The following is a 27,630-nucleotide window of genomic DNA, read 5'->3' on the forward strand; positions in this document are numbered from 1 at the left end:
AGAGTTTAAAGAACCCGTTTGATCGTTTGAGCTGATAACTTTAAATTGAAATACCAACCAAGGTCATCTTTTCACGTAGCGGACAAAATCTGAAGTTGTTATTTATTTGCATCGTGGAGTATTTCACGCTTCACAAACCATAAATAAACTTGATGTGTATTAGAAATTATCAGAGCAAGCGAAAGTGCAATTTGAAATGGTTTTATTGTTAGTTATTACGAGTTTTAGTGTCTTTGTCTGCGGAGGACAATGTCAAAACTATGCGGGTTCACTGTCACTACTCCCAACTCGCTTTAATTTACGACTAAACTAAAAAAGAATTAAAAGAACCTTACTTGAAAGGGGCAAACCTCACCTGACATAGCAACTCCCTTGTCTATACGACACAAACGGAATGCGAGTTTATACAGCCGAGTGTGCATGTGACAAACTGGCTCAGCATACACGTACTGATTGGTGAATATATTGGTGAGGTTTTCCTTTTTCACCTCCAAATCGAACCCAAAACACGTAATCTTTTGTCTTTCGTCAACTAATACCTCTAGCTGATTATTGTTTACGAGTACCCTGTCCAGTGTCGTTGCTTTAGATGCAAACATTGCCGTGACAGGTTGACAAATTGTCTTATATCATTTCCAATGCCAAGAGGACGTCTGTCTCCGATACCAAATTAAATATTTATGCACCCCAAGTCTAGTAGCGAGAGAGCTCCCGCCATAAGATTGATTGAAACCAGATTTGGACATGCGTTGAGAGAGACTTGCCCAAAATTGGCAGCAAGGCGTGACGACAAAAAGTGCCGTTTTTATATACACGCGTCGCTACCCACGTGCTTGAGGCAAAGAATAGTAGTAGCTTTCACCAACGTGCGTTTTCTGCGTCAAAGGACAGCGCGCCCCCTTCCCCATATATGGGACGTAATGAACGCAAATATTATGAAACAGCTAGTGGTTTAATTAGCATATCAATGCGAGCGCCAATCGCAGCCATGAGACGACTTCCGCCGAACACGCCCCTGTGCCCGAAGTGAACCGAGGATGACCATATAAGGAAATCTTCGGTATCAGGGGCTAATTTGGCTGTGGTCCCGAAGTTTAGTCATGACGCAAGGGCCAATCAGGTGCGACTGCTCGGGCTTGAAGGGTGTTACACAGGATCCGCTTTGTTTATTTCATCATTGTGCGACAGAATGAATGGGCAACTTTCCAGCACTGTGGTGCCATTTGTAAGCGGCATAGGTCGCCGAGAGGAAGCAATTTTGGCGATGCCCTACATTATGCCACGAGTTGTGCCTGATCAGAAGGCAAAATTTGAGAACGACGAGTTTTTTCGGAAGCTGGGACGGGAGTGCGAGGTAAATATCGCCCGTAGAGTGGCGCGGGGTCCCCCCGTAGCAAGTTACTTCAAGTCCACGCAAACTAGGAAGTGAAACGTTCGCGCTTGTTGCAACTACGTAGTAACTTCGAACAAAGTTGATACAAGGTTCTGACGCTTGTTTTCTGGCTCGATCTTCCAGATAAAGTACACAGGGTTCAGGGACCGGAGCCATGAAGAGCGGGTGGTGCGATTTCAGGCGGACCTGCGAGAGGGACACGCCGAGATAGTAAGTAGGCCATCCCGGGCCATCCCGTCTGCCTGGCCGAGTGTAATCATGACCGAACCTCGCCTGCCACCACTTCCGGTGATCAGACTCCGTCCCCGACAGCGGGCCATGTGGACGTTTTAACTGCCGTTTTTCGACAAAACAGCGTCCGATCCACCTTTGTAACCTGTTCTAGGACGTAGACATACACACGGACAGTTACGTAGACGTTGGATGTGTGTAGTTTATTAGCGAATTTGGTTGTAAACACACTACGGTCAACTTCCTCTCATTTCCTTGTCCCTCCTAGGCATTCGTGGCAACCGGGACCAACTTAGCTCTCCAATTCTCTCCCAGCGCAGACAAGGCGCCCTCCAAAGAGTATGTAGATTTTGAAAAGGAACCCGGAAAGGTAAGATACCTGACTTCATTACTGACGTTACCTTTGAAGGTTATAGTACTCAACTGCGGCGTTTTCCTAGTAGTGTAAAGTGGATCGGTACAAGGCCGCGGTTGTGGTCGCCGGATCTTACGTGGATGTTGTCGGATTTACCCCAGGCTACACTCTTAAACGCTTCCTTTACACATCAGAGACCCTAAAGCTTGGTGATCTCTCCTACCCACATTTATGGACAGTGAAAAATCTGAGGACTTATTTACACTTCCCCGAAACCTTGAATTATCGTCGACTGGAAAGGTGACGGCCGCTCTGACGGTGATTCAACACATATCATAGCGTCTTACTGTGTGTTGTTATGGGCCGGTCTCCAATATTGTCATAGGTTTGAACTCTTGATTTTGAGAGCGTGAACAGCGTGGTTGTCCTCACATATAGACCGTTGAGTCAAGTGGGTTTGGTCGAGTGAGTCATGTTTAAATGCCATTGGTGACACCCATAGAAACTGTCCACGGTATTCAAAAGACGGCGCGCGACCCACGTGTGTTCCACGCCGCCTTTCTAGGACATTTTTCACCGCTAGCTACATGTATCTGTACTGTCCCGCCACTGGATACGCTGTATTTTTGTCGGACAGACATCCTCAATTCCACTCGTAATTCCGAAACAAGCCAATGTTATCCCCATCATAATTAGGGCCCGCCGGAATAAAACGGGAAAAACGATATTGGGCAGTCCTGGCCGTCGCGAGCCCGATAGCTTTTACAACACACAGGAGAGTCTACAACCTGCCGCATGTCCCATCCATTACCGAACGGAATGTCCGCGCGGTATGAATTTTTTAGCGACACCGACTCAACTTTTCACGAGGCCTGGCGAAAATTGAAAAATAAAAGAACCTAGGGCCAGTATTTCACGATTTCAGGCAAGCAGTTAAAATTGAATTGTTCTGAAATATTCATCGAGCGGTAGGACGTTGGGAGGTAAAAAGACTTAATAAGGTTAGTGGGGCACATTTGCGAAATGAGCGCACATCACTATTGTATATGTTAGAAAAAGCACACACAACCACCTAATTTTACATCCTTAGTCAGAGATAATTCCTTTTGTTTTGTGGGTGTCACAAGTATCACCTGGTTCACTGTATTTCCTCAGTAAATAGGAACCTCAAATTAACTTTCAGGATAAAGCCAAATTAGATAGCTAGAGGGGGAACCAATTCATGGCGACATTTGCATCTTTGATGAGAGGAAAACCTAATGGCATTGTGTAGCAAATGTTTGAACACAACAATGTGGGTGCCGCTATTACTGAGAAAATACAGATAATGTTTTATAGGCATCATTACAATACCATCTATGGACAAATGTGAGTAGAGGGAGGAATACAGGACAGGTGATTTCAACATTACAACTGACAATGCTGATTCACTGAACACTGTCCATTATGCTATATATAGGCACAGTTGTCTGTGCTGTCCACAAAATCAAATACTTTCTCCTTGGACAACCACTATACTAAAACATAGACGCTGCCATCAATTTCCATCTTTAGCAAAATTGCTTTTTAAGAAAAGTTAAGTTTTGGTTATAAAATCTACTATAAATATCTGTACAAATAGGTACAGCCTTATTGACACTTTCAATGTTGTTTTTGGTATCTTTGATTTTCTACCTCCATGCTTTGATGTAGACAAAAACAATTCTATGCACTGTGCTACTGACCTTCACCATTTGATTCTTATTGAAACATTTGTCTCTCTTTCATTTTAAGAATAACATTTTTCTATGGAACAACAGAATCATGTACCGCGGTATCTCAAACAAGCTCAATCATATATCTGGGCACTCAGGACTATAAATAAATAGGATTGAAAAGTACCATATCTATACATGTCCCTCCAAGGAGCAAAATGGACACCTGAGTCTTGGCAATTTGACCGAAAGAAATTTTGGCACTGGTCTTTAGCATTTCTCCAATCCTGCCAAACATGTAGGCAGAAACATTTACAATATATTGACCTGGGCATAGCTGGGACTAGCCAATGCTTATTTTTACAATGGCAAAACCTGACAACTGCCTTTTCACAGTGTAGTGAAAGCAGTCACATCATTGTGGCCCATGTCGTGTTTACAACTCATGGCCAACATGACAAATAAGTTACAGTGTTTCCATTTGGCACCTGATCCAGTGGGTAGTGTGTCAGGTAAAGGTGTTGGGTTCTGGAGCAGGCATCAATCATCCAGGTAGATAGATGTATATACACCTGACTAGCCGAGCTGCCCCCGAGGTGGCCGTGTAGGTTTGTGCGGTCGCAGGGGCCACGCTAGTGTGCCAGGGGCACTTCCAGCAGACAGGGGACCCAACCCAACAAACGGGGCATACTTGGGATACTTGTATCAATGAAGTATGTCACATCTGGCTGATCATCTTCTGCTCAGATGAGTCTATTGTCGGTGTCATTCGATCCACTGGGGGGTGCAGGAAGTTCGCGGATTTGAACCTGTGTGGTCCCCGGGCCAACCGTCTTTTATCCCGTCCATGGACGGACCATACCTTTGGCTCCCCACGTAAATAGCCCCGGAGAAAACTAGAAAATGACCCTTGTAAACTTGGAGAACAGGTGGGTTGTTTACTAGGAATGTCACTGGCTTTCAAGGCACTTAATTCTGACACAGATTTAACCGTGTTCATGGCCTACATGTGTGACATGTTTACTTGGTTTCCACACCTTAACCTACATGTCAGACATTGGCTTTCTTTCACACTGTCTATTGCTTTGGCTGTGAATGACACACAGTCAGGATTGTCCAACAAGCTAGTGGCTATTAAAAAGTGTTATCCCTGCTGACAAGACAGCACAGAACATGGGATTTGAACAAAAAAACAATTTAAGTACCAGTATTGCACAATACATTTTGACAATCTATGATATTGAAGCCATAATAACAGACAAGTACCAGTGCAGTCAATACTGTACATGTACATGTGCATTCACTGAAAGTATAATGAAGGTATTCCTAAATTATCTTGCTAACTAGATCGTCCTTGACACTTGATGTTTACATGATGACATTCCAAACTGACACTCTGTCAGCCGTGAACCTTGTTTGTTTTCTGTGGGCCTAGAGTGACAGGAGTAGTTACCTGTGTCTTCTTGAAAGCAACAATATAGCATACAGCACCGGAAAATGATAACATTACCAATAGAAAGAAATGTAAATGATGCTGTAGGGTGACCCCCATTTCATGTAGACTGCCTTTCTGAAATGTGGCTTCTTTTCTTCTACTCATCCTACTTCCAAATTACCAGTGAGGACGACGTCTCTTTTTATTTACGTTTCTTTGAACCATCTCTGAAACTTTTGCTGCATAATGACTAACAAAGGATATTTTGATCAAAATGATATCATCTTTGATGGTCAACTTGTTGTATACTTTCTAAAACACGGAGTGAAAAAACCTGCATATTACAACACGCGGCTCCACTGGTCTTGTTTACGGGGACCAACACTGGCTCAAGTGTTCCCTTTCCTTTATCCAGGACAACAAGAAGTCCCTGCTCTTGACCTATGTCCTTGATTGAACGATTCCAAACAAAAGCACTACAATCCATCATAAGCATTCAAAATGTTTTTTTATGTAACTCGGCAAATATAGATATCAAAGGTGACGTTAGACTTTAATCTTTACCCTGAACCCATGGACTGTTATTCAATATAAAACTGATATGTGGCCTCATTGGAACTTCTTTTTAATTTGGTAATGTTTATACTTTTGTCTGTGTAATGCTTATTTTCAAACATACTCTAGTACATGTATGTAAATTACAATTTGGAAGGTAGTATATCGTTTTGACTTTAAACCTATTTCCCTTTGCAAGGCTGACTTTTCTTTTCATTTGAGTGTGTTTCCAAAATTTTACAAATTGTATTATAATATATTACTTTGCACATTTAAGACCTCACACAGATAGTCTCAGGTCTTTTTGGTATAACCCTGTGTATGATGAAGCCATTTTGACATTGTCCTGTTGTTTCTGTGCAGGTTCACTTACTTATGATATATTACTTTGCACATTTAAGACCTCATGCAGATAGTCTCAAGTCTGTTTGGTATAACCCTGTGTATGATGAAGCCATTTTGATGTTGTTCTGTTGTTTCTGTGCAGGTTCACTTACAAGCGCGGTTCATCTTGAACGGTGTCTGTGTCCGGTGGAAGGGCTGGATCGACCTACAGAGGTTAGACGGCATCGGCTCTATAGAGTTTGATGAGGAGAAAGCAAAGGTTGGTATCATCTATTCTGAAATATTTATATTAACCTTTTGGTGATATATTTATTATTTAGCCCATAACTCTGACACAGTCATACAATTATTACAAAAATTGCCATAAAGATTAACTGAATACATACAAATCATATACAAGCTTATGTATGAATGAGCACACTGTTGTTATATTTTGAATAGCTGATTTTGGATTACCCACAATTGGAAAGATTATGTGCAGTACGTAAATTTAGGACAAAGGGTATTAGGTGGTAAATTGTTCAATCCATTTTTAACATTTGATTTCTAACATTAATATACTTGAGTAATAACAACCCACATGGACATGAGGGTATATAGGGTGTAAAACCCACCTGGTGCAATGAACATTTACCTGTAAAATACATGCAGGTGTGCCAACCTCACGGCTTGTAGCCATACAATGGGCAAATTAGTCGTTCCAGAAACTACACAATTCAATTTGTATTCCGTGCTTTTACTAGCAGTGGTCAGGGTAGGGTCAGAAAGGCAAATGTTTTTTGTTCAGTGCACACATTTTTCTCCTAATGATAAAAGGTCTGTAACACAGAGGGATGTGCTCCCCTATAGAATCATGTCTCGTCCGTTAATCCCTAAATTACAGTGTGGACAGAAAAGGTCTGAGAGGGACAAAATGTGGCTGTTTCCACTATTCATTAGCAATAAGTCTGTTAAACATGCAACAAAAGTAATCTGACCAGGAAGTGGAAGAAAAATCTCTTCACACGCAATTTGAAATGATTTCTCTTTCTGTTTGTATACCTCTATACGGGCGGAAAAGCAATTTTCATCATGCTCTGCTGATATTACACCCATTTGATTTTATCAGTAAACACCTACACATATACGGGATGTGTCTTTAGCTTTTAGGTTACCTAATTGTGTAGAATGACATCAGATTCCAAATAATAAGGCCATTAAATGACTCTGAAAACAGACAAACTGTCTTATGTGCTAGAACTACCAAACTGAAAGCAGAAACTGGGAAAGCGTCATTGTCGGGAGTAGGGTTCAATAGAAACTATGAGAATCTAGGCTGCCAACCTCAACAAAGAAAGCAGGTATTTCAGATCTGTAAAACTCATTCCCTATAAACTCATTACTAGTATCATGGCTTAGCTTGATTTGTATGATATGTATTTCCTGTTACCTTTAGTTTAAACTGTGGAGCTATTATTTAGGAACAAGCAATCACACTGATAGACCACAGTCACACTTTTGTAACATTACAAAGTAACATGCCCCTTAGTCATTGCATAAAGATGGCTTACGAAAGGGAAAAAGCAGAGACTACAAACTGGAACAATTAATCATTCTGCTTGTGCCTTAACCTGTCTGCTGAAGATATAACATAATTACAAGAGCCTTAAGTGAAACGTACGCCCATTATTTCTACATTATGCTCTGTGTGCAAGTTCGGCAGAAAGGCTTGTGTGACTCACGCTTGTCAGCTTTGTCTTGGAACAGCTGCGTTGAAGGAACCTGTGCCGAACATGAAAGGGTCATGAAAAGGAAACCTTGTGTGGTCTGCTTTTTACTAAAGCTTTGTACAAAATGTCCCCTGTGCCGTAACTAACGAGATCAGCTTTGAGTCACACTTTGTTAAGTCAACAGTGTATCATCAGTATGATGTTTAAACAGATGGATTCCGAGCAGATTACAACTCCAGGAAGGGCCATCCTACCGTGAATGAGTCTCTTCATCAAATAAAGTGAAATGAGCAAATTTCATTGAACACGATCAACACAATTAGATCTTCAAGGGTATGAATTTTATGGTAATGTAGGTTTTTTGGGTACCCCACATCCAGAGCTCAGCTGTCCTTCCAGCAAAGATGTTAAGGTCTGGTAATTAATAGCCCGACATGTAGTTCTACATGGTGATTACAAGATGGAGAAATTTGTAATTGGGTCCAAAAAAAAGCTAATCCTTCCTCATTATCTGCTAAATCCTTTCTCATTTAGGCAACTTTCCTGTCAGACAGCACAGATAACATCTTAGATTCCATTCCCAGCCAGTTACTTTGCCGTTATTCAGTCCCATTTTTTTAATACCTGCCGTGATTGAAAACTGAAACTATATCCATGTATGGAAAGTGAAAGCATAAACAAGAATGATGTTGGGTTTAAAGTCCACAACTTACTGGCATTTTGTTGACATTGACTTGGGAGAAAGAAGCACTTAAAACATTGTGTAAAAAAATGAGGTAACACTTCTTTCTATTCAACTGTAAAGATGCCTTTATTGTGACCCGGATAATGAATATGACGACACAAAATATGTCTGCAACTGTTTTGGAGCCAAACAAGGGCCAAACATATCTTCCTACCTTTTTAAAAAGTTCTGTCTGCCGAAAGATGTAATAATCAGACGTGCACAACACCCTAGCTATTGTCCTCCAATCTCGTCTGGAAAATGTGACCAAAGAAACGTGTACAAAACCAAACAATGCAGCATTATTTACGGGATGATTGGGCGTTTGTGTGCTAGCTGTCACCGATGACAGTAGAGAAGCCAGCATGTAGGGCAATTCTGCAGGGTGTCTCACTGTTCAAGGTGTGTCTAATGAGCGCATTGTGGTGGGGGCAAGTCTTTTGTCCCCGGCCAACACCAAGTTCAAAGAACAAAACAACAAAGAAAGAACAGGTGCAGGAAAGGCGATTGTCCCTAAATATAGAAACCGAACAGGTGACTGATATCATGTTCGATATCACGAACCTGAACAAGCTGAACTGCAGTGTGCTATATTCCTACTATGAACCTGTAGGTTTTCCATTTTCAATCCCATCTACAGACTAAGTAAATACTTGTACCCTGAATGTAAAGTTAACAAGGAAATGAGTGTTAACTTAAGACATTACAAAGATGATTAATCTGTTGAATCCTTCAGGTTTTTTTTAGTATGACTATGAATCATGCTCTACATGGCTGCATGATCTCAGCCTGAACAAGCCTTTATTTGTACACTACACTGTATGTATTTGCTGTGTGTGTTTATAACAACATAGTTTCAAGTTGCCACAAAGTTGCTCAATCTTTGGAGTCTTTACTGGATGCTCTCAAGAGTTTCCCTGTGTATGTTGGAATGGATACAATGACTAATGCATCAACTACAGAATTTGAAAAATGAATAGGGATGAAGGCAGGAATTTGAACATTTTGGACGGGAAGCAAATTAGAGGTGGAAAAAGGATTTAATGTGCAATCGTGATAACACTGATGCCATACATTTTGTCTTGAAAATAGACAGACATAATCTTTGTTGTGAAATGATATCTCAAAGCATGTCTATGATATTATAAATGATGATATCTTAAGGAGAATCATTCAAAAATCTTGAAATATCGATATGATGTTCTTCTAACATTTAGATTAAGGAATCAGAAATAACCAATGTAATAAAATAACATGATATTAGTGTTTTAAAGAGTTTGAAGAAGAATTTAACATTTGAATTTCTTTAAAACTTAAGATAGAGGAACAGCAGATGAAGGAAGCCATGGAGCAGGCCACAAGAAGACAGCGAGAGTTTGAGGAGAGACAACAGGCACACAGGGACCAGATGGAGAGAAGAGCAGAGGAGGAGGCAGAGGTGGGACCATCAGCTTTTGTGAGTGTGGATTTTAATAACAAACAGACATGCACTAACACTATGTAGCATATCCTCTTTCACACATTGCAGTCTTTCATTGGAAAAGCATCTATGGCCAAGTTGTCCATGGATAGTTTTCATTGACGTTACATTCATATCTACTAACTATGATCCCCACTGTCTGAAAGTTATTTGTAAAATTTGTGCTCTGTGCGTGACCTCTATAACATACAAACATACTCCTCTAGCCCTGACACTCTTCCAGTGGTTTCGTTCTATCAAATACTTATAAGCTTGAAAATGAATAGTCTTAAATGCTGCTTTTGAACAGAAGTGGATTAAATCTAGGAGTAGGAGGTCGTATTTAACCTCCTTGATTAAATTAGGAAGACTTTCTCTTCAGTATATATCTTCTACTTTTGGGAAACAGTATGTTAATGCTTCATCTGAGTGTAAGGTTGTGCTAGGTACTTGGGCAACTGGAGTAGACGTAATAATTGGCAGCGATTCCACAAATAGCAGGAATAGTCAACAGGGACTTCCTGAGTGGAGCGTCGTGTAGAATTATTGTGGAGCTATCGCATGTCTCGTGACATGGAGAATACAGGGAATATAGGAAGCATATTGGCAGGGTTCCTCTCTTTTAAAGAAGTTGTAGAGGTTGGCCATTTTCTGGAGTAGAAATCCTTTCATCACTACCAGGACTATACATCTGTGTCCATATATAATATCACCAGGGTCCATAATATCGCCAACTTGAGAAATAGTGTGCTTAAAGATATTTTTACTGCAACATACCCTAGGTATGTACATTTGAGGTGTGAAGGAGTGCATACCAAAAGTATGTTGCAGTAAAAATATCTTTAAGCACACTGTTTTTCAAGGTGGCGATATTATGGACCCTGGTGATATTATGGACACAGATGTTATATTCAGTCTGTAGGTTTTAACTACACTTCCAAAATGTGGAGGTAAAATTTCCCATGCCTTCAAGCCACAAGGAGTATACTAGTACTAGACTATGGGTGTGCATCTAGGTCATGCATTGTCCTTGTGTTGCTGAAGTAGTCAAATGTTGTGTGTTGGTCTGTTATGGAGATGGTTAGATACTTCCTGGGCACAGTTTTCCCCGCCATGACAGCCAACCACAAGAGTCGGCCAGGAAGGAAGTTGAACAAGAGACAGTAGAGTAGAATTACAACTGCAGCCTAAACAAGCAATCCTCTCGCTTAAAGATGTTAGTACCAGGCAACACATTGCCTCTAATGCTTCCTACATATTCTTCCTGTGTAGCTTTTTTCATCCAATAAAATGTGGATGTTTGTGACAGTGAGAACTTCACGCTTTTGAACCAGGAAGTTTCGCAGTGTGCCTTCTTTACTCTGGCATCAGAAATAGGCTCTAAGACTCTGCGTAATGGAGAGTTGATTCCCCAGTAATCCCCTCTTCCATAAAGGTGTTTAGAAGCAGGTAGTTTATCTAGTGGATGATCTGGAAGTAACTTGGCCTCATATTACCCGTACACACAGGCACTTTGATAGGCAGATGATTTTGCGGCCGATGTTTTTGAAAATTGAAGCCACAAGAACATGTTAGCACCAGTACTTAAAACGGACAACATATGGCAATGATAAATATACCAGCTGTAGTAGCCCCATAGCAGTAACGGATATTCAACTTTTAGTTTTAGAGGCAGGTAATATACTGTATTCCTGTAGGGAACGGGCATTGCCTCTCAGTCAGGGTTCCTCTCAGTACTTCCTGTCTGTCTGAGAGGGATTTTCCCAGACGGAAGTCTTTAAGCGTGTTCCGTAGGGTACAGGCGCGGAGTGAATCCCGTAAGTGCCTTTCCTTGTCGCAGGTGTTTGTTGTGGCATTCTATGTCACAATTATGGTGATAATAGCACAATATTTCACACACAGCTCATGTGAAGGCTTGAAGTTGACCATTTGATCATTTGTGACAGCAAGCCACAGTCTGCGGCATAATGTTTTTGGTGAAAAACAATTTGCCCTTCTTGTGATAACCAGCTCCCAATCTTACCAATGGTCCCAAAGAAGAACAGGTGGTTGGAAATGTTATACATCCTTGAGCAAATAGCTCCTACACGGAAATAAAACAGGCATTCTCCATCTTTCAAAAAGACAGATTTTTAGTATTTGCGTCTCCTACTAACTGTAGTCCCTATAAGTGGTATTTACTTTGATCGTATTTATCTAGCTATTTGTGATTGAAGCATCATTCTCCAGGGCATGAGTTGTTAAGCAGCCTGAGAACGATTCTCCTTGTGGCTGGGGACCCATTGTCTGGCATGCAAGTGGGCATTTCTAGGGAGAAAATGGCATTTGTATAATCCCTGTGCCCTTGTGCACACAAGTTACACGATAATCTGTCAACACTAAGGGTAGGAAATCACCTGAAGATACACAGACACATGCTTTCCTCGGGAAAAACTTGCTCATAGCTTCCTGGCTGATATCTTTCCTCTAAAAGTGAAAAAATCCTCCGAATTAGCAGGCCAATCATGTCATGAAAAACGTGTTATAGGTAAGATATTTTCATGTTAAATGTTCGGTCATTTGTGCCGTATGGTGTACCAAGATCACATGAAACAGACAGGCAAAACATTCCCATAACATAATTAGGGATCCTGAAAAAGAAACGAGGCTAAAGATATATAGATTGTTGGGGATCAAAGAAAGGATTTAGCTTAGTTAGTGTTTGCAAAATCCATCAGAATTACTATAGTCCTTATCTCGACCTGGCTGATACTGTGACAAATGTGGTGACAGAATCCGACGGGCAAATATTGTGCCTGGCAATACCATAGCTGTTCTTTTGTTGACGGTCGCTTGTCGGGGAGATTGGCGGATAATTGAAGCAAAAATGTCCAAAATGGCACTCCCTTGCTTGGACAATGGAGGAAGTTTGAGTCGGAAGCACGCGTGTAAAATGTGGTCAGTTCTGGCAGCCGGGGCGGCCCAACCCCGAGGAGTGACGCCGTGACAGGAAGTGTTGTTTGCGACTGGCTGCCGACATCAAAGCATGGGATATCACTTTGCAGGTTTGCTTTTGTTTGGAACAATAGGCCGATGTTGACATATGTTTGCCTCCCCTAATGTGTGGAGGTTTAATCATATCATAGCCCTAGGCTGCTGCTCTAATATGTGTAAATGAACTCAAAAGTAGGATTAGAGCTACTCCTAGGGCCTAATCGTCAGTGAAGGTCACTCGTGAAAGGGACATCCCTTCACACATCCTCTGTTTGCCTTCGCGTGTTTGTCCGACAATCACAACACCGTGATCTCGTGTTCCTGTTTTTCCTAAGCATTTTGATTTGCAAGTTTGCTCTCTGGAGCAAAGGCGACGGACTTCATAACCTCTCCAGATTACATTTTATGTAACTTGTTTGAACAAGACTTACAAGGCTTATTGGAAATTTTACAGTGGTCTTATGGCTAAGCACATTGTAATGGCATTCATTTGATGTGTACATGTGAATGTACCGGTATCCTATGTTTTGTCTTTCACTTAGTAATACGACAAACGTTATTATCCATACAGTTCTGTGAAAATGCTAGTTTTTTCCCCTAAATGTTCCATGTTCCAAGGATAAGTTACATTGATCATAAGTACACTCTACATACATCGTAAACAAACTGAAGGCTTGGACACCAGGATAACAACATGAAAAAGCCAGATAAAACAGACTTTGTGGCAAAAATTTCTTTGCAAAAATAAACTACAGTACAGAGTTGTGTACCAGTAACTGGTAAACTGGCAGTGAAAACATAAACAAGAAGTGTTTTATTTACACCATAAGTGGCCAGTCTGGCGGGCAGGTTGTCTGTTTATCACATTTCTGTTGACGTCAACTATGTGTGAAGTGTGACTGCATCATCATTTGAAAACAGGAAAGTGTGAAAAGAATTAGCTGCATAGAAAAGGGGAGCATCCCCCCTCCCCCCTGACTTATGGGATTATCTATGGTGATTGGTAGATTACGTTATCTTGTACAGTATTGTGTTTAATTAATTGGGCAATTTTCTTTTTATGATGACTCGTGAAATCAGTGTTGTTGGACTGTACAGGGACAGAGACATGGATGACTGTTATCATTGTTTGGACACAGGACAATGTCAAATTTAGAGTGATACCCAAAGTGGAAATGTTGGATATATCATATAGAAATTAAAAAAACAACAACGATTGGCAATTCTATTGAAGTATCATATAAGAACATTTAAAGTGATCAGTCTCACAGAAAAGAAAAAAAAAACTCGAAAGACATGTCAAATCTTTGCTATTGCAATGAAATAGCACAGCAATTTTGTTGCAACTGAAACTTTTTGTGTAAGGTGGTCAAATGAAAGATGGAAGAGCAAAAATATCTCCAATTGGCTGGACATTGATGAAGGGCTAATACCAAGCTTTCCTGGCCTGCACATATCTAAGAAAGCCTTAGGAAACTAGGAAACAATACCTTTAGCTAAAGTAAATGATGTTATAGGGTTATAAGTAGGTCAGAAGTGGCCACAATCACATGAAAGCCTGACAGGACAGCAGTGCTCTTTTGTAGGGGATTGATGGAAACACGTCATTTAGCAGGCCAAACTTTTGTTTTCTTCCAGGCCATTGATGGGCAGATTTATTTGATGGGTTGAGGATGCTGTCATTTGGGCCGGTGTGTTTTTGTTCATTGGCCCCAGTGTACCCCTGGTGTCCAGCGATGGGCAGGTGGTATATAGGTGACACAGAGGAGGAAAGGAGAGGGACAGTGGAAGTAGGACCCCCCTTGGTGTGGGATGCGGGACGGATCTTTAAACTACATTGATTCTATTGCTTCTTTTTTTGTGTCACTGGACATTGGATTCACCCATTATCCTCTAAAGGTGGTTGTAAAAACTAACAAGGAGGATTAAAAGGGATTCTGGCCATTGTGAGATGTGGTTTTTGACTATATTTTTGCTTGTGTGTTGTGCCCAACATACAAGGCTTGGATTATGGTTCTGACCACCAATGGCTTAACTTTTTCTTCCTCATGACCAAGCACAGTTGTGCATATCTTTTCTTTATCATCAGACTGTAAATAAAAGGCAAAGGTTCCTTGTTATGTCTGATGGCACATGTGGCAGCAAGGTTCCTTGCTGTTTCTCCATTTCTGTAATAAACATTGAAGAAAAATAAAATGCAACAGTGTAGAATATTTCTTTTGTTTGGACACATTGTTTGTTTGCCTTGTCACTGGTGGTTAATCAGCATATGGGCCAAACAATTGCCATGTAATTTACATGTAATGATTTCTTCTTTGTCTAAGAAAAGTAATCAACCTGTTAGAATTACAGTCACTGTGACAACTTTTCCCCAGGACAGGTGGTTGTATGGACAAACTTGAGTTTAGATGTTTCAATGTGCCAAAATGGCCAGCGTAAAATGAGTACCATGCTGTCAGAGACACTCTCAATCCAGTAATTTAATCTTGTGGTCGGAAAGTTTCTTTACCTCTTGGTCAGTTTACTCAAATGGCGCTCGGACAAAGTGGACAGAGTTGTCCTGCATTATCCGCCGTGTTTGTTATCCCCCGTTTGCAGATAGACTCCCAGATCAGTCCTGCTTTTTATCGACCCTGTCCGCTCTCCGATGGCATCATCGTTTTTTAAGGGACGTGTTGTTTGAAAAATTAATGTCGTCCCATCCCCATTTTGTGGGCCTGCTGTAGCTCGTGGTCCAGTCTGGGCTGTTGTGTGTGGCTGGGTCTGCACACAGTCGTGTTCCTGGAATCTGTGGCATCGAATTCTTGAAGGGTGAGGTTATTTTCCTGGAAGGAGCTTGAGGAGTTGAGTGTGTCGTGTGGGCAGTGTCTCTAGACCCACGGGTCACGAATTGGATCTTCTATGGCCCAGGATCTTCTCTGGTATACTATCCCTTTATTTCGGCCAATTTCTACTATTTTTCCAGCGATCCGCGGTGCCTGGTAGAGGCTACGGTGTCTCCATTTCTCCAGGACAGATTTGTATCTTTGGGACGAGCAAATTTTCCCAAGACAAACCCAGTTAATCAGCTCAATTATTCCGTCAATTGGAATTGTCTAGAGGTGGGTCAGCTTCCCTTGCTATGGGCCGTACAGACAAATCTAATACAGAATCTACTGGGATAATTGATTTACAGTGATTATACAGCAACACTGGCTTCACTCACTACCAGTGTAAGGACAGGGATTGTTGCCTTTGATTGACAGTTATGCAGGCATGGAGGAGCTAGGAAAACTTCTTACGCTGTCATCCTTTCTGTCATTTTGGTCTCCACATTTTGGCCTGTAAAAATGTCGGAGAGTGTGGGTCCTGAGGCTGGAATGATATCTGTCTTTGGTGATGTCACCACAATTTATTGTACCGCTCTGACGCATCACGCAACCAGCGCTGATGTAACGATATCGTATAGGGGTCCACGACCACGGCTATTTTCACAGACCTTGAATCATGTCATGTGATATGCAGACACGGACAAACATATGACAAACCATCCATCAAGAAGTAGATCATACTAGATGAGACTAAAGTATTGGACTTCTATTTGTGTCATAGTGGCCACAAACTGACCAATTTTTTTTGAGCATGCTTGCACTTGGATGCCTCTGTGAAACTCCCTGTTGCAGTACATCTGTTCACAAAAAGAATGTATACATGCTTTGGGGGATCCTATGAAAGTTTCTTTTTTACATTCAAATTATTCCCTGATTTGGTATAGAATTCTGGAGTAGAGCTGTTTAAGATGTCTTAAGACTGAGTTGGCAACACATGAGATTGTGTAGGCTCAAGAAGTTAACTGATTGAAACACAGGCATGTGCAAAGATTACCAATAGCCCTTGCTTGCTCATGGCAGTTCTTTTGTACTGACTCATAGGCTAATCCTTATTTTTAGCAGAAGATATCTTCTCAACTTCCCAAATATTCCTGAAATTTCAGGAAGTGAATTGCTATATGACAGAATATAGCATAGAATCTGGTTCTATGATTGCAGGTAGAACAGAATTCTTTTTAAGAGCACTCAGTTCTTTCGCCAAATAGTTTTCCAATTTGGACACAGAAGAAACAGTAACTACAATGTACATGTTTTCGCCAGAACCAGGCATGTTTCATAAACACATTCTTTAGCAAGCGTTGACAGCCCTTTGTTGTGAATGTGGCCCTTTTATTGTTACAACTTGCAAGTGACTTGGCCTGGACACAAGTCCTTGGCTCATTGTGCACGTGCTGGGAGTCCCGTTCACTCCCAGGGCTGGCACCGTTTACTCAGCAGCTCCAGGCCTTTGTGTGAGTCCATATGATAGCTATGGCCTAAGCTACCAGAAAACCACAGGCATGTCAGGAATGGGCCCCACTGGCACGTGGGTCTTCAAGTGGCCGCTCCACGTGGGACCTAGCCGCTGCCTTAGGACGACCCTCCGGCGCAAAACGAGAAAGGGAGGGACTCTGCTGACAAGTTTGGCTAAAAGTGGATCCTTCTCCTAGCCTGCATGTGAAGCCCAAGGATTAAAAATAGTCTGGTACCCATGCGAGGTACAGATTCCTACAGGATAATCAGGTTTATGAACTGTAACATTATGAACCTGACACTTCGTTCTCAGTTTTCCATCGGAGAAGATCAAGAGCAGGAATTCCCCTTGTCCACCACGCTCTGGTTCACATTTTCAGCAGACAAGATCCCCGGCAGGAATTCCTGGCATTCTTCACATTCTCTCTTTTCTATTCTGATACAGGTTTCCAGGCTAATTTCCATACTTCCTGTGTCTAAATGAGCCTCGCCCAGCTGCCTTATGCCGCCCACACACTGCGCTTCCAGGCTATAGAATGCTGCTGGGAGTGAGACATGAGACCCTGCTGGGGAGACTTGTCGCTTCCTTTGTCAATGCCACGCCGATTTGGGCAGGGATCAGGCACATTACAGGGGAAGTTAACTGGGTCAAACAGTCTTGAACTTGCACTCCCCTGTGTTAACTGTGGACCTGATGTCAGAAGAGCCCTGTTGTTGACAGAGCCCCCAGTGGAAAGATCCAATGTGTTTTGATACTGCTCCCTGCACATATGCTAAATGCTTTAAGTTGATTTTAGGCAGGAAAGGGTGAGGCCTCCTGAATTTGCCTGCAGGGGGAAAGTGTGACTCCTGGCAGCACCCCCAGCACAATGGGTGTAATTAGCACCTGCAAGCCATGATTATCCTCAAATCACTTTGCTGTGCCCTTTAAAAATGGGGACAGAGGAACACTTGACTGTGCACGTGCCTTCCTTTGTGCCAGCCCAGATTAATAGACATTACACTGGGATAATAGATAACCACTATGAAACCAGTACGGTACTGGTTTCATATATACCTGTCCCAGTGTCATGTAGGATGAGAAATTGACTTCCTTTATGCATTGCTGTTTGTAGGACACAACAAAATCTAAAATTTTAGAATTTTTCTGGAAATTAAAGAACTTTGTATGTTGCCATACAGTCAAAAGGCTGCAGCCCAGCTCAACACTTTCGACACTATGTAATAATCTTGCAAAACCTCATCATTATAATACAATAGTCTACAAGTCTATGGCTATACATTTGTAAGTCTACATGTAGATCTCTCATTCTTTTGTCCCGAGAGTAGCAAAGTTTGTCCAGCAAATCCTTTTTGAAAACCATCTTTTAAGTTGAAATCCAGTATTTGAACTGACAAACTTAAAAACTAAAATGCATCTCTTGCAATGAATGTGTAAAACCTTGCACGCTTTTTTAGATAAAAACTCGTAGAATTAAACCAACATCTTGTCTTTTGGACCTGAGTCATTTTGATGTCTGTAAATCAAAAATGTCTTGCTAATAGCCTAATGTTAACAACAACAAAAAAAATGTTCAGGTAGAAGTAACTTTTATGTTCAGGTAGAGTAACTTTTATGTTTTCACCACAGAACAAAAGACGCCCTTTCTCTGTTCCTTTACGAGTTAACTTGGTAACAACCAACTTCAACCAATAAAATCCAAACCTCATATATCACAGAACACGGCTGTTTTGTATCTGGGTACATGTTCAAGAACACTTTTTTGAGATCCCTATAGTTGTAGATATTTACTACAGTACCTCTGAAGCACACAAAGAAGAGGCAGCAAGCGTATAGGTACAAAGAGTGAAGCGAGGGTAGCGTATGTGGGCAATGTCATCTTTACCTGTGGTTGCGGGTGAATAGCCCCCCCGCCGGGCCACCGTCCCCGCTGTGATAGTCCAGGTGTGGAGGGACAAAGCACCCAGGTCATCTCCTCTCCTGGAAGGTAATCAGAGACATCCTAAATTGATAATTTCCCACCTGCCCGACGGGGACAATGAAGATGATGGTAGCTGCACCTCAGGGCCAGGTCGCCTGCCCCAGACACAATGCACACCCCGGCTAAACTGTGGGCAGGAGAAGTAAGGAGACAGGGCCTGGCCAGAATGGGACAGGTAGGGGACAATATGCTTCCTGTCCTATCATCACCTGCATGCACGGACCGCAAGGACCAGGCCCAATGTCATTAGTGACTGACAATCACGGCTGCGTTTTGGACGAAGGAGGCACAATGAACAGCAGCCGAGCACCCAGCAGGTGGAAGGGAGGGCGGACGCATGAGCGTGGTGGGCCAGGAATTAGCCATGATTATAAGCACACAGCCGTATTTGCTTTACCTCCCGCTGTTGCTGAATGGCAAGTTCACAGAAATGGCCACCTGCTAGAGGGAACAACAGAAACAGGTCTTACCTCAGAGTTGGGTCCTAGGAAAGATGTAGTACCCGTAGATTGATGTAGCAATCAGTTGAATTGTGGTGCTGTGAACTGGCTGGTACCTGTGTTGTCTTTTCATGAAGACACCTATAGCTTCATTCATACTTCAAAAATGAGATATCACAGTAACAAAGTTCAAAAACAAAAGAAGTGTCAAACAGAGAATTTGCAATGTTTAATTCATAAACTATCTTTTCGAAAACCCTGTCATATTCTCTGAAGGTGTGACAAGCTTCAGTGTAACTAAATGGTTGCCATTCAGTTCTTGCCTTCCTGATTAAAACCTTACAATATAGTCCAACAAACTAATTACTCTGTGTCTCTACATGTTGGGATGTTACTACATGTACAGTGCTAGCAGTGATATTTATGTAGGACATACATTGTAAGTCAGCTTTCTGTGCTACAATTGCTTTTTTATACTGTCTTATTGACTCATAACCCTGTTGTGTAAGTCCCCAGAATTTTTATTAAGCCTAGACATTATTGCATCAACTCAGAAATTAGTTGGAAATGGACTTCTTTTGTCAGGTGCACATGCCAAATGATTTAATATCTTCCTATGGCATATGGTTTTCTAAGTGTCACTATGCTGAGGATAACCATGTGATACTTTAATTGGGTTCAAATGAACCAATATAGAATCCACTTATTCTCCTGTATTTACCAAGAAAAATTGAGACACATCTAATATACAACATCACTATTGTAAACTTCCAATCATTCATTTCATATGTATGATGTTGTTACATAGGAACTGTTGTCATTTTATTTGGTTTGCACCTATTAGTAGTAGGCGCTACTGAATCTGATTTTGGGTAACCGTGAAGTGATGTGATCAGCCGAAGGCTATGACGTCTCAACAAGCTTTTGTTACATAAAATCAACTTACAGCTACAGCCATATATGGCATCGGCTTGGTGCAAATGATGCTGGAGGCAATACAAGACGTATTTGTTTCTATTATTGTCACAGCATCTTCCCACGTATTTGTAGTTAGGTAATGACCAGTCGGGGTGATTAAGATGTCAAATTGTCCCACATCACAACTTAAGCTGGACACATTTGAACCATATTTAGATGCACAAGTATTAGACTAAGTATATTTACAAGCACTCAGTCCTTGTCAAATGTACTGTAGACAGACTCAAGTATGCATAATGGGACTGAAGCAGGAAATAAAAAAATAATATATTTGCAGCAAATTGAACAAGAATGCACTCCTTTTGCTGTTCATATGTGACACTTACAATGAATCATTTGGCACCTGTCAAAATTATAGTGACAAGTTACACAGTATTCTTTACTGAAATAAAAAAAATAAATATATTTGCAGCAAATTGAACAAGAATGCACTCCTTTCATCTTTCACAGTACAACACTTGCAATGAATCATTTGGCACCTGTCAAAATCACAGTGACAAGTTACACAGTATTCTTTAGACAGCTTTCCTCACTTTTGTATAAGCACTGAGCTTTGAAAACTAAGGATTATGAAAAGCTTGGTACCTTGGGAAGTTGAACACCTGCTGGGCATCAGTGGAGAGGCAGAGATTCCACCATGTTTGTTCTCCACCTGTTTCAGGGACACTCCAAGGTCACACATGGTCACTCAGACAACTCTGTGCTGAGAAGCAATTCTCGCTGCTAACATTTATAAACAAGTATTAGGCAAGACTGTGTATCGTTTACATTATCACAATGTAACAACTGTGTTGTCTTTGTCAAGTATAATTTGACTGAAAATTTCCCTGGTTATTTCAAAATCAGCTATGAGTAGGGTGCAGTCTGACCAGGAGACTTTTACTATCCTTGGACATAAACATATCTTTCTTCTATATTGACAGAGAGATTGCAAGAAGGCATTGGAGTTATGATAATAAAAGCATTAATGTGATTTTGTACACATGTACATCTTGCTCTTGCAACATTTCCCCTTGCTACACTGACTAGTGTGTTATATCTTTAATCATGATGACGCAAATGTATTTTTCATGTATATGTAGAAAAAAGTCAGGCATGTAGAACAACAATAAACACAGGAGCCCTTCCAAGGACGTTGGGTCAGGCGGATTTGCAGGACTCTTTAATTGTGGTCAGTTTGTTCTTGTGGAAAAGCCTTCAGACTTCAGACAGCAAATATTTGGGCTGTCCAGTGTCCGACTTTATCAGATGTTTCCTGTAGACTCACTCAAACTAGTCTGGTATGTGACAATACCTCCTGATGTCGTCTGGTAAATGCTCTTGGGGAAGAAGCTTATTCTGCTTGGACTGTACTCTTCGTTTATTCCAGTCCGTGCACTATTTATTCAGGAAGGCCTTGTCCTTTTTTTGGACCAGAGAGTTTTTCCCACAGCTTTCAAGATGATAAACAAGACATTTCTTAGCGCTCAAAGCTGTTTCGCTGTCACATTGAAAAGTTCGCCCTTTACTATCTTTAGCAACCTACAAATATACAGGTTTTTAGAGCACAGTGCAAAGTTTGGTCAGTTGTATTATTTAATATATTATTCATTTGATGGGGTATTTATTTCTATAATGACTCAGTTGCATACCTAATACATATATGTATATATACATTTTTGTATATTGTATTAGGGTTTTGGCATGATTTCACAATGCATGTCTTGAAAACAATGACTTTAATTGTAAATATTGGAGATGAGAACATGTCATCTTTTGCTAAATACATGTGTCGAAATGTAAAGCGTGACAAGAGACATGTTTATGTGATGACTCTACAGTAATGACTCTCAGTAGTAACAACTCTATGCTTCGAATATCTAACTGCTCCTGATCTGTTTCGGCTACAGGTTGCAATAGAACTTTCTCACCATTTTATGGGCTGCCTACAGTTACTATTAGTTGACTAAGTTTGTATAACTACATTATCATTGAAATACTACGTTTAGTGTGATTTTAGATTTGTTGCACACTGCTACAATTAGAGTGATTTTAGAATTGTACTTGTTTTGATAATTAGTCAAAGTTTATTATTCCAACGACAGATTGTAAATGAGCATGCAATTCAGCCGCCAGGCTGCAATATGCTTTTGTGCAATAAACCATGCAATTTGATTAGATTTTTTTTTGTTTTTGTTGCTTCAGATGCGGAGACACCTCCACCAGCCCAGCCCGAGTGCCAGCAGTAGTGACTGACTGGAGATGGACGTCCCGCTTCACATGCGCGACCGTTACATCACTGGGCGGACTACAGCACACTACAACACACTTTACAGCAGTCAACACACCACACTTTCCACGGAAGATTCAACAGGAAAATACCTGCTTCTCTCTTTTACAACCTGTTGGAGCCCTTAAAGCAGATGACAACGCATCAGTGACGGTTACCAATTATTTCTGTATAGTTGAGATATGAAGCTCTCAAGTCCTTAAAGTAAAATGATGTTTTGAATATGTTACATGAAAAAGTTGATGACTTATTGTTGCTGATAAAGAGAAAGGAAGCGTCTTCAAACATTTGAGATTTTCCCTATTTTGCTATAAAAGCACAAAACTTTGAATTCAGTCCTTGGATAAGAGTGCACTGTTTCATTTCAATTTCTCAAAAAAGAGGTTTTATTTTATTTTATATACCCAGTTAGCTATTCTCATCATGGAAATTGTATAAAATATCTGGTAAAATTAATGTATAAAAATGATTGATAAAGATGAAAGGTAATGAAAAGTATGAAAATATAATCTGAAATGTAATTTCTAAACTGAAACTACAATGACTTCGCATAAGTTGCATAAATTTTCTTGAATCTTCTCTCACAGCCTTTTTTAATTACCTGTTCTGTACCAAATTCAATAGACGGCTGTCAATCATAGCCTACAGAGGGGTTGGTTATTTTCACTTTGCCTTTTTAATATATTATAGAAATACTGACAAAAGTATTTGAACTTTAGACACCTTAACAGTTCTATGTTGTAATCCTTACACTATCCAACACTTCTGTAGGTTGTGGTGATTTGGTACAAAGACATAGCCTGGTTTTGCCTGGACCATTTTAAGACAGGTGTATTTAAGTCTTGTTTTCCTTTTCGTGATGTCTTTTATTGCCTGTCAGTAATTGCATCTAGGGTTGGAAACTTTTGTCTAATTTATATGTGTCCTTGAGGAGAGTATATTGTGTATTTTGTGGATGAGCCACAACTTTAGCTGGCCTATGGTTGTGGTGATGTACAGTGGACATATTGTGGTAGAAAACGGTCAGCCTTCTTTAGTGTTAATAACATCACCAGACTGTCTATGGTGGGCTGCAGATTTCACCTTTTGCATCTTCAGTACTCTATTTTACTCCTTTGTGATATTTATCTGTTATTTTGTACAGTTCTGCTATTTCATGTTGAATTTTTCATTGAGGGTGCTTGAATTCTAATCTCCAAGCAGATCCCTTTCCAAAGATGTCTTACAACAATTGATGACAAATCGACATACTTGGTCTGCAAATTAGACCACAGGCATACCCCCTTTTCCTTGATTTCCTAGTATTTATTCCAAAGCTAATAAATCTCCACTCTATTCAACTTGGTTTGTGGTTGTCATTGAGAACTTCTTGAAGAATTTTGACCTATGCCCCAAGTTTAAAATCCAGGCAAACTACCGCAAAACTTGACACGTGTTTGTGAAAATCATTCCAGCAACTTGGCAAAAAAATTGCAGTATTTATCTATGCAGTGACACTCCTTTAATGTACTGCTCCTCCTAACTTATGAATTGCAGCAAGAAGAGTTTCAAATAACCTGATTCTAATTGTACTGAAGATGTAAAAGGAGTAAAGATTGCTCACCAAATCCCATAGTCACCCTCAGTCCTGTACCAACACCTTAGCAATCAAACTACAAAACACAGACACTAGACGGCTGAGCTCTAACAGCTATGGACAATGTTGTACAGGCATGCAGAGTTATCTGGTCCACAGTATTTAACCCTGTCTGTCTCGCTAGTGAGGCGACAGTTCACATGAAATGTGACTGTGTGCCCGAAACCCTGTTTTTCACAGTGTGTGGCCTACACGAACTTCCAACCTCCTTTCCTATGCTTTTGTTGCTATTCAAGCTTAAATCCTGACACTTGCAGTTCCTGCTTCAGCTAGATTTCCACTTTTCCTACAGTTTTATACACTTTTCATACACACACAAAAAAGGTCTTCTCATGTAAAAAAACAGCCATGTATGGTAGGTTAACTTACCATGTGACATTCTCTGTAAACCACTTTTGGTACCAGCAAATGCACTACAGAATCCATAGCATTACTACAGCATCTGATAGAATGAAAACATGATAGACCAGCAGCACTAATGCAAACTTGGATATACAATGTAATTACAACTTACATAATTTCATTAACACGTTTAATCAGGCTAACATTTAAACTGTATTTTGCTGGTACAAAAAGTTGGTCAGTTGGTGGATACACTTCAGTTGTTTTTGCATTACTTGTTTGTAACGCATCAGTCAACTACTAAGTACTTACTAGGCAGTCTTCCTTTTCTGGTCCCCTTTTTGTCTTGAAGGAGGGACAGGAGAACAAGACTGCTTCAGTAACAGGGTTTCAGTTCAGTTACGACCTTCAATGATGTCTTGAGGTCTTCAAATCTTCCAGGAATTGTGAAATACAACTGTACTTCAGAAATTTAGTCAAACTGATAGCAGAAAAGAAAGGTAACAGATTGTAAACCATCTAGTGGAAGAGAAGACCCAAGCGAGGAGGTCTCTGTGACAAATAAACAAACAGCAGTATGCTTTTTTATGGTAGCTAGAAAACAGCAAAAACCTACAATTTTAACAGTTGTACTGAGGCACACTAATTACTTGCTACCAAGCAGTTCTAACAAATGTCGGTGGAACTATTCATCTTCGAATCACAACGTTGATTAAAAACCACACCAAAAAGTAACGTCACTTAATTCTCGAAAAATCATAATCCATAACCTGTGACAAATTAAGATGACGTACAGTAAACCGGACCACACAAAAAAACTGAAGCAGACAATTTATGCCTATGTTGCGCAATAGCAGGCCTACCAAATATAGAAGGTAGATCAAAGTATTTTTCTATTTCGAATTCCATGATCAGAAACCAGACATGTTATTGTGCTAGGGTCGAATAATTCCACCCAACCGTAGACTGTATGTATATAGAAGGACCCGCTTTTGTATCGGAAAGGTCTGCCCAGCGTGGCAGCAGGGAGAAATGAACGAGCTTGTTATTGATAATGTGTATGATAAGATTATGAAGAGGCAATGGAATAATTGTATTAATAATTCAGAGATGTTCTATAGGCTTGCTGTGCCTCGGCTACAAATTTGGGCGGTTCTACCCACGGTGTGTACCATGGAGATTTCAAATCCGATTACTTTTCCTTTTTCCTTCTTTGGGGGACCCCTTTATTCTCCTGTATGTATAGAGGCTATAAGAGTATGGTTTGGTTGCATGTAGTAGTATGTGTATGCAGTTGGTAGATTCAGCTCAGTGATTAACATTGCCATTTTGATTTCCAAGTAACATGTCATACCACACAGTACATAGAACAGTGTGTGTAAAATAGTACACATCCTTAAACATTCAATGGATGATTGGAGGGAGGGAACATTGGGACTGAAGCATATTTGACAGTCAAGATTCGTGAAAGCAATGAATATGGTTAGGATTTTCATCAATGCATTGTACAAAAAGAACACATTGATTCGTCAATGAAATATTTGCTTTGTGACATGCAAAAAGTTTCAAATTTTTTTTCTCCCAACATCACAAAAACAACTGGAAGAGAGACAGAAAATGTGAAAATGAAATGAACCATCAGTTGAAAATGATGACCGTCTCCCAAGGGAGTAACAAAGATGGCAGTGTTGATTACAAGGCTCGCAGTGATTATATTAGATTGAGGGATTTTTTACTTGATTTGTGAAATATTTTTAGGAAGGGTTTCTGTGTTTATTTAGGTGGTATAACAAAGGTTTGTTTTCAAAGTAGAATGCACCGGCAACTACCTCAGGTGAGAATGGAGGTGGATAGAAGATTGTACGCAGTAGAACAAACTTAGTGTTGGTGCAAGCAAGACGGAAAATAGGTTTTAACATTTGTAATTTTCAAAATTGCTGTCATTAATTGTTGTGAATTGTTACTGTACTAACACCAGAGTAGAAATCTTACTGTACCGATATATTGCTTGCACTAACGTTTGATTTGGCAGATTTTAGGAGGATATGATTTGGAAATTCTTACATTTATGTAGCACAGGATACTTTTTTATGTCATCTTCTTTAATTAGAAGTCGAGTGAAAGGCTAGAGTTGACCAAAGGTTTATGTATACGACTAGATTTCTATTTTTGAAATTTAATATGATTTTTAAAAATCACACTAATGTTACACTAATGACAACTAGCTTCTTTCATACTTTAATTGCTCACATTGCAGTACTGCTACAGTTTATGTCTGTGAGAATATAGACAGTGGTGAGGTGATTGAAAACTTGAGATAGTGACCAAACATGTTGTAACCTCTGTCAATGTCTTTTAACTTATGTGTATTTAATAATTTTTCAAAATTTTAACCACAATGATATGAGAGGTTAGATGTGTAACTGTTACAACTATGTTGAAGGAATGTGATTTTCTTTCGTGTGTGCTTTATTAGCTTATATGTAAGTGTAATTTATGTAATTTATTCTTGTTTTAGTGCCAAAATGTTCTGTGTAAGACCAACACCCCCCTCCCCCATCCATGGTTCACACCGTGCGGAAGTTCTCACGGACCCACGTCCAACCCTGTACACAACTACATGTATCATGGAGAAAACTCTCAAATAAATTGGCTAATAGACATTTGTAACACTCTGGTGCTGATGTGTCTGTGTGATAAGTCTGTGTCACTTTGCTACGTAAGTCCGATGGATCAGAACGCGGTAGGAAGAAAGCACACTTCTTGGTTTATTGAAAAAAAAATACCA

At 40.4% G+C, this 27,630-nt stretch overlaps 1 protein-coding gene and 1 pseudogene across 2 annotated transcripts; one reads left to right on the top strand and one right to left on the bottom strand.

Moving 5' to 3' along the window:
* Nucleotides 1-1,127: 1,127 nt before the first annotated feature.
* On the top strand, nucleotides 1,128-27,508 carry LOC109473814 (core-binding factor subunit beta-like). 2 transcript variants are annotated; one of them, XM_019773896.1, is made up of 6 exons: nucleotides 1,128-1,354; nucleotides 1,517-1,603; nucleotides 1,893-1,994; nucleotides 6,151-6,267; nucleotides 9,760-9,879; nucleotides 22,780-22,985. In XM_019773896.1, the coding sequence occupies exons 1-6, from the start codon at nucleotides 1,190-1,192 to the stop codon at nucleotides 22,828-22,830; spliced, it is 642 nt and encodes a 213-aa protein (XP_019629455.1). In that variant the 5' UTR covers nucleotides 1,128-1,189; the 3' UTR covers nucleotides 22,831-22,985. The 2 variants fall into 2 exon arrangements, with proteins under 2 accessions (XP_019629455.1, XP_019629454.1); XM_019773895.1 differs by having other exon boundaries at nucleotides 1,129-1,354; nucleotides 9,760-9,897; nucleotides 22,780-27,508.
* On the bottom strand, nucleotides 16,975-23,753 carry LOC109473816 (annotated as a pseudogene).
* Nucleotides 27,509-27,630: the final 122 nt, after the last annotated feature.

Source organism: Branchiostoma belcheri, unplaced genomic scaffold (assembly GCF_001625305.1).
Source record: "Branchiostoma belcheri isolate BF01 breed outbred unplaced genomic scaffold, Haploidv18h27 scaffold3, whole genome shotgun sequence".
NCBI classification, from domain to species: domain Eukaryota; kingdom Metazoa; phylum Chordata; class Leptocardii; order Amphioxiformes; family Branchiostomatidae; genus Branchiostoma; species Branchiostoma belcheri.

What these genes read in the sequence shown, in the direction of transcription:
- LOC109473814 (XM_019773895.1), top strand. Translation starts at nt 1,190, where the DNA reads ATGAATGGGCAACTTTCCAGCACTGTGGTGCCATTTGTAAGCGGCATA. An exon ending in GAGAGGGACACGCCGAGATA is followed by an intron (nt 1,604 to 1,892) that starts GTAAGTAGGCCA and finishes TGTCCCTCCTAG; the next exon opens with GCATTCGTGGCAACCGGGAC. An exon ending in TTGATGAGGAGAAAGCAAAG is followed by an intron (nt 6,268 to 9,759) that starts GTTGGTATCATC and finishes TTAAAACTTAAG; the next exon opens with ATAGAGGAACAGCAGATGAA.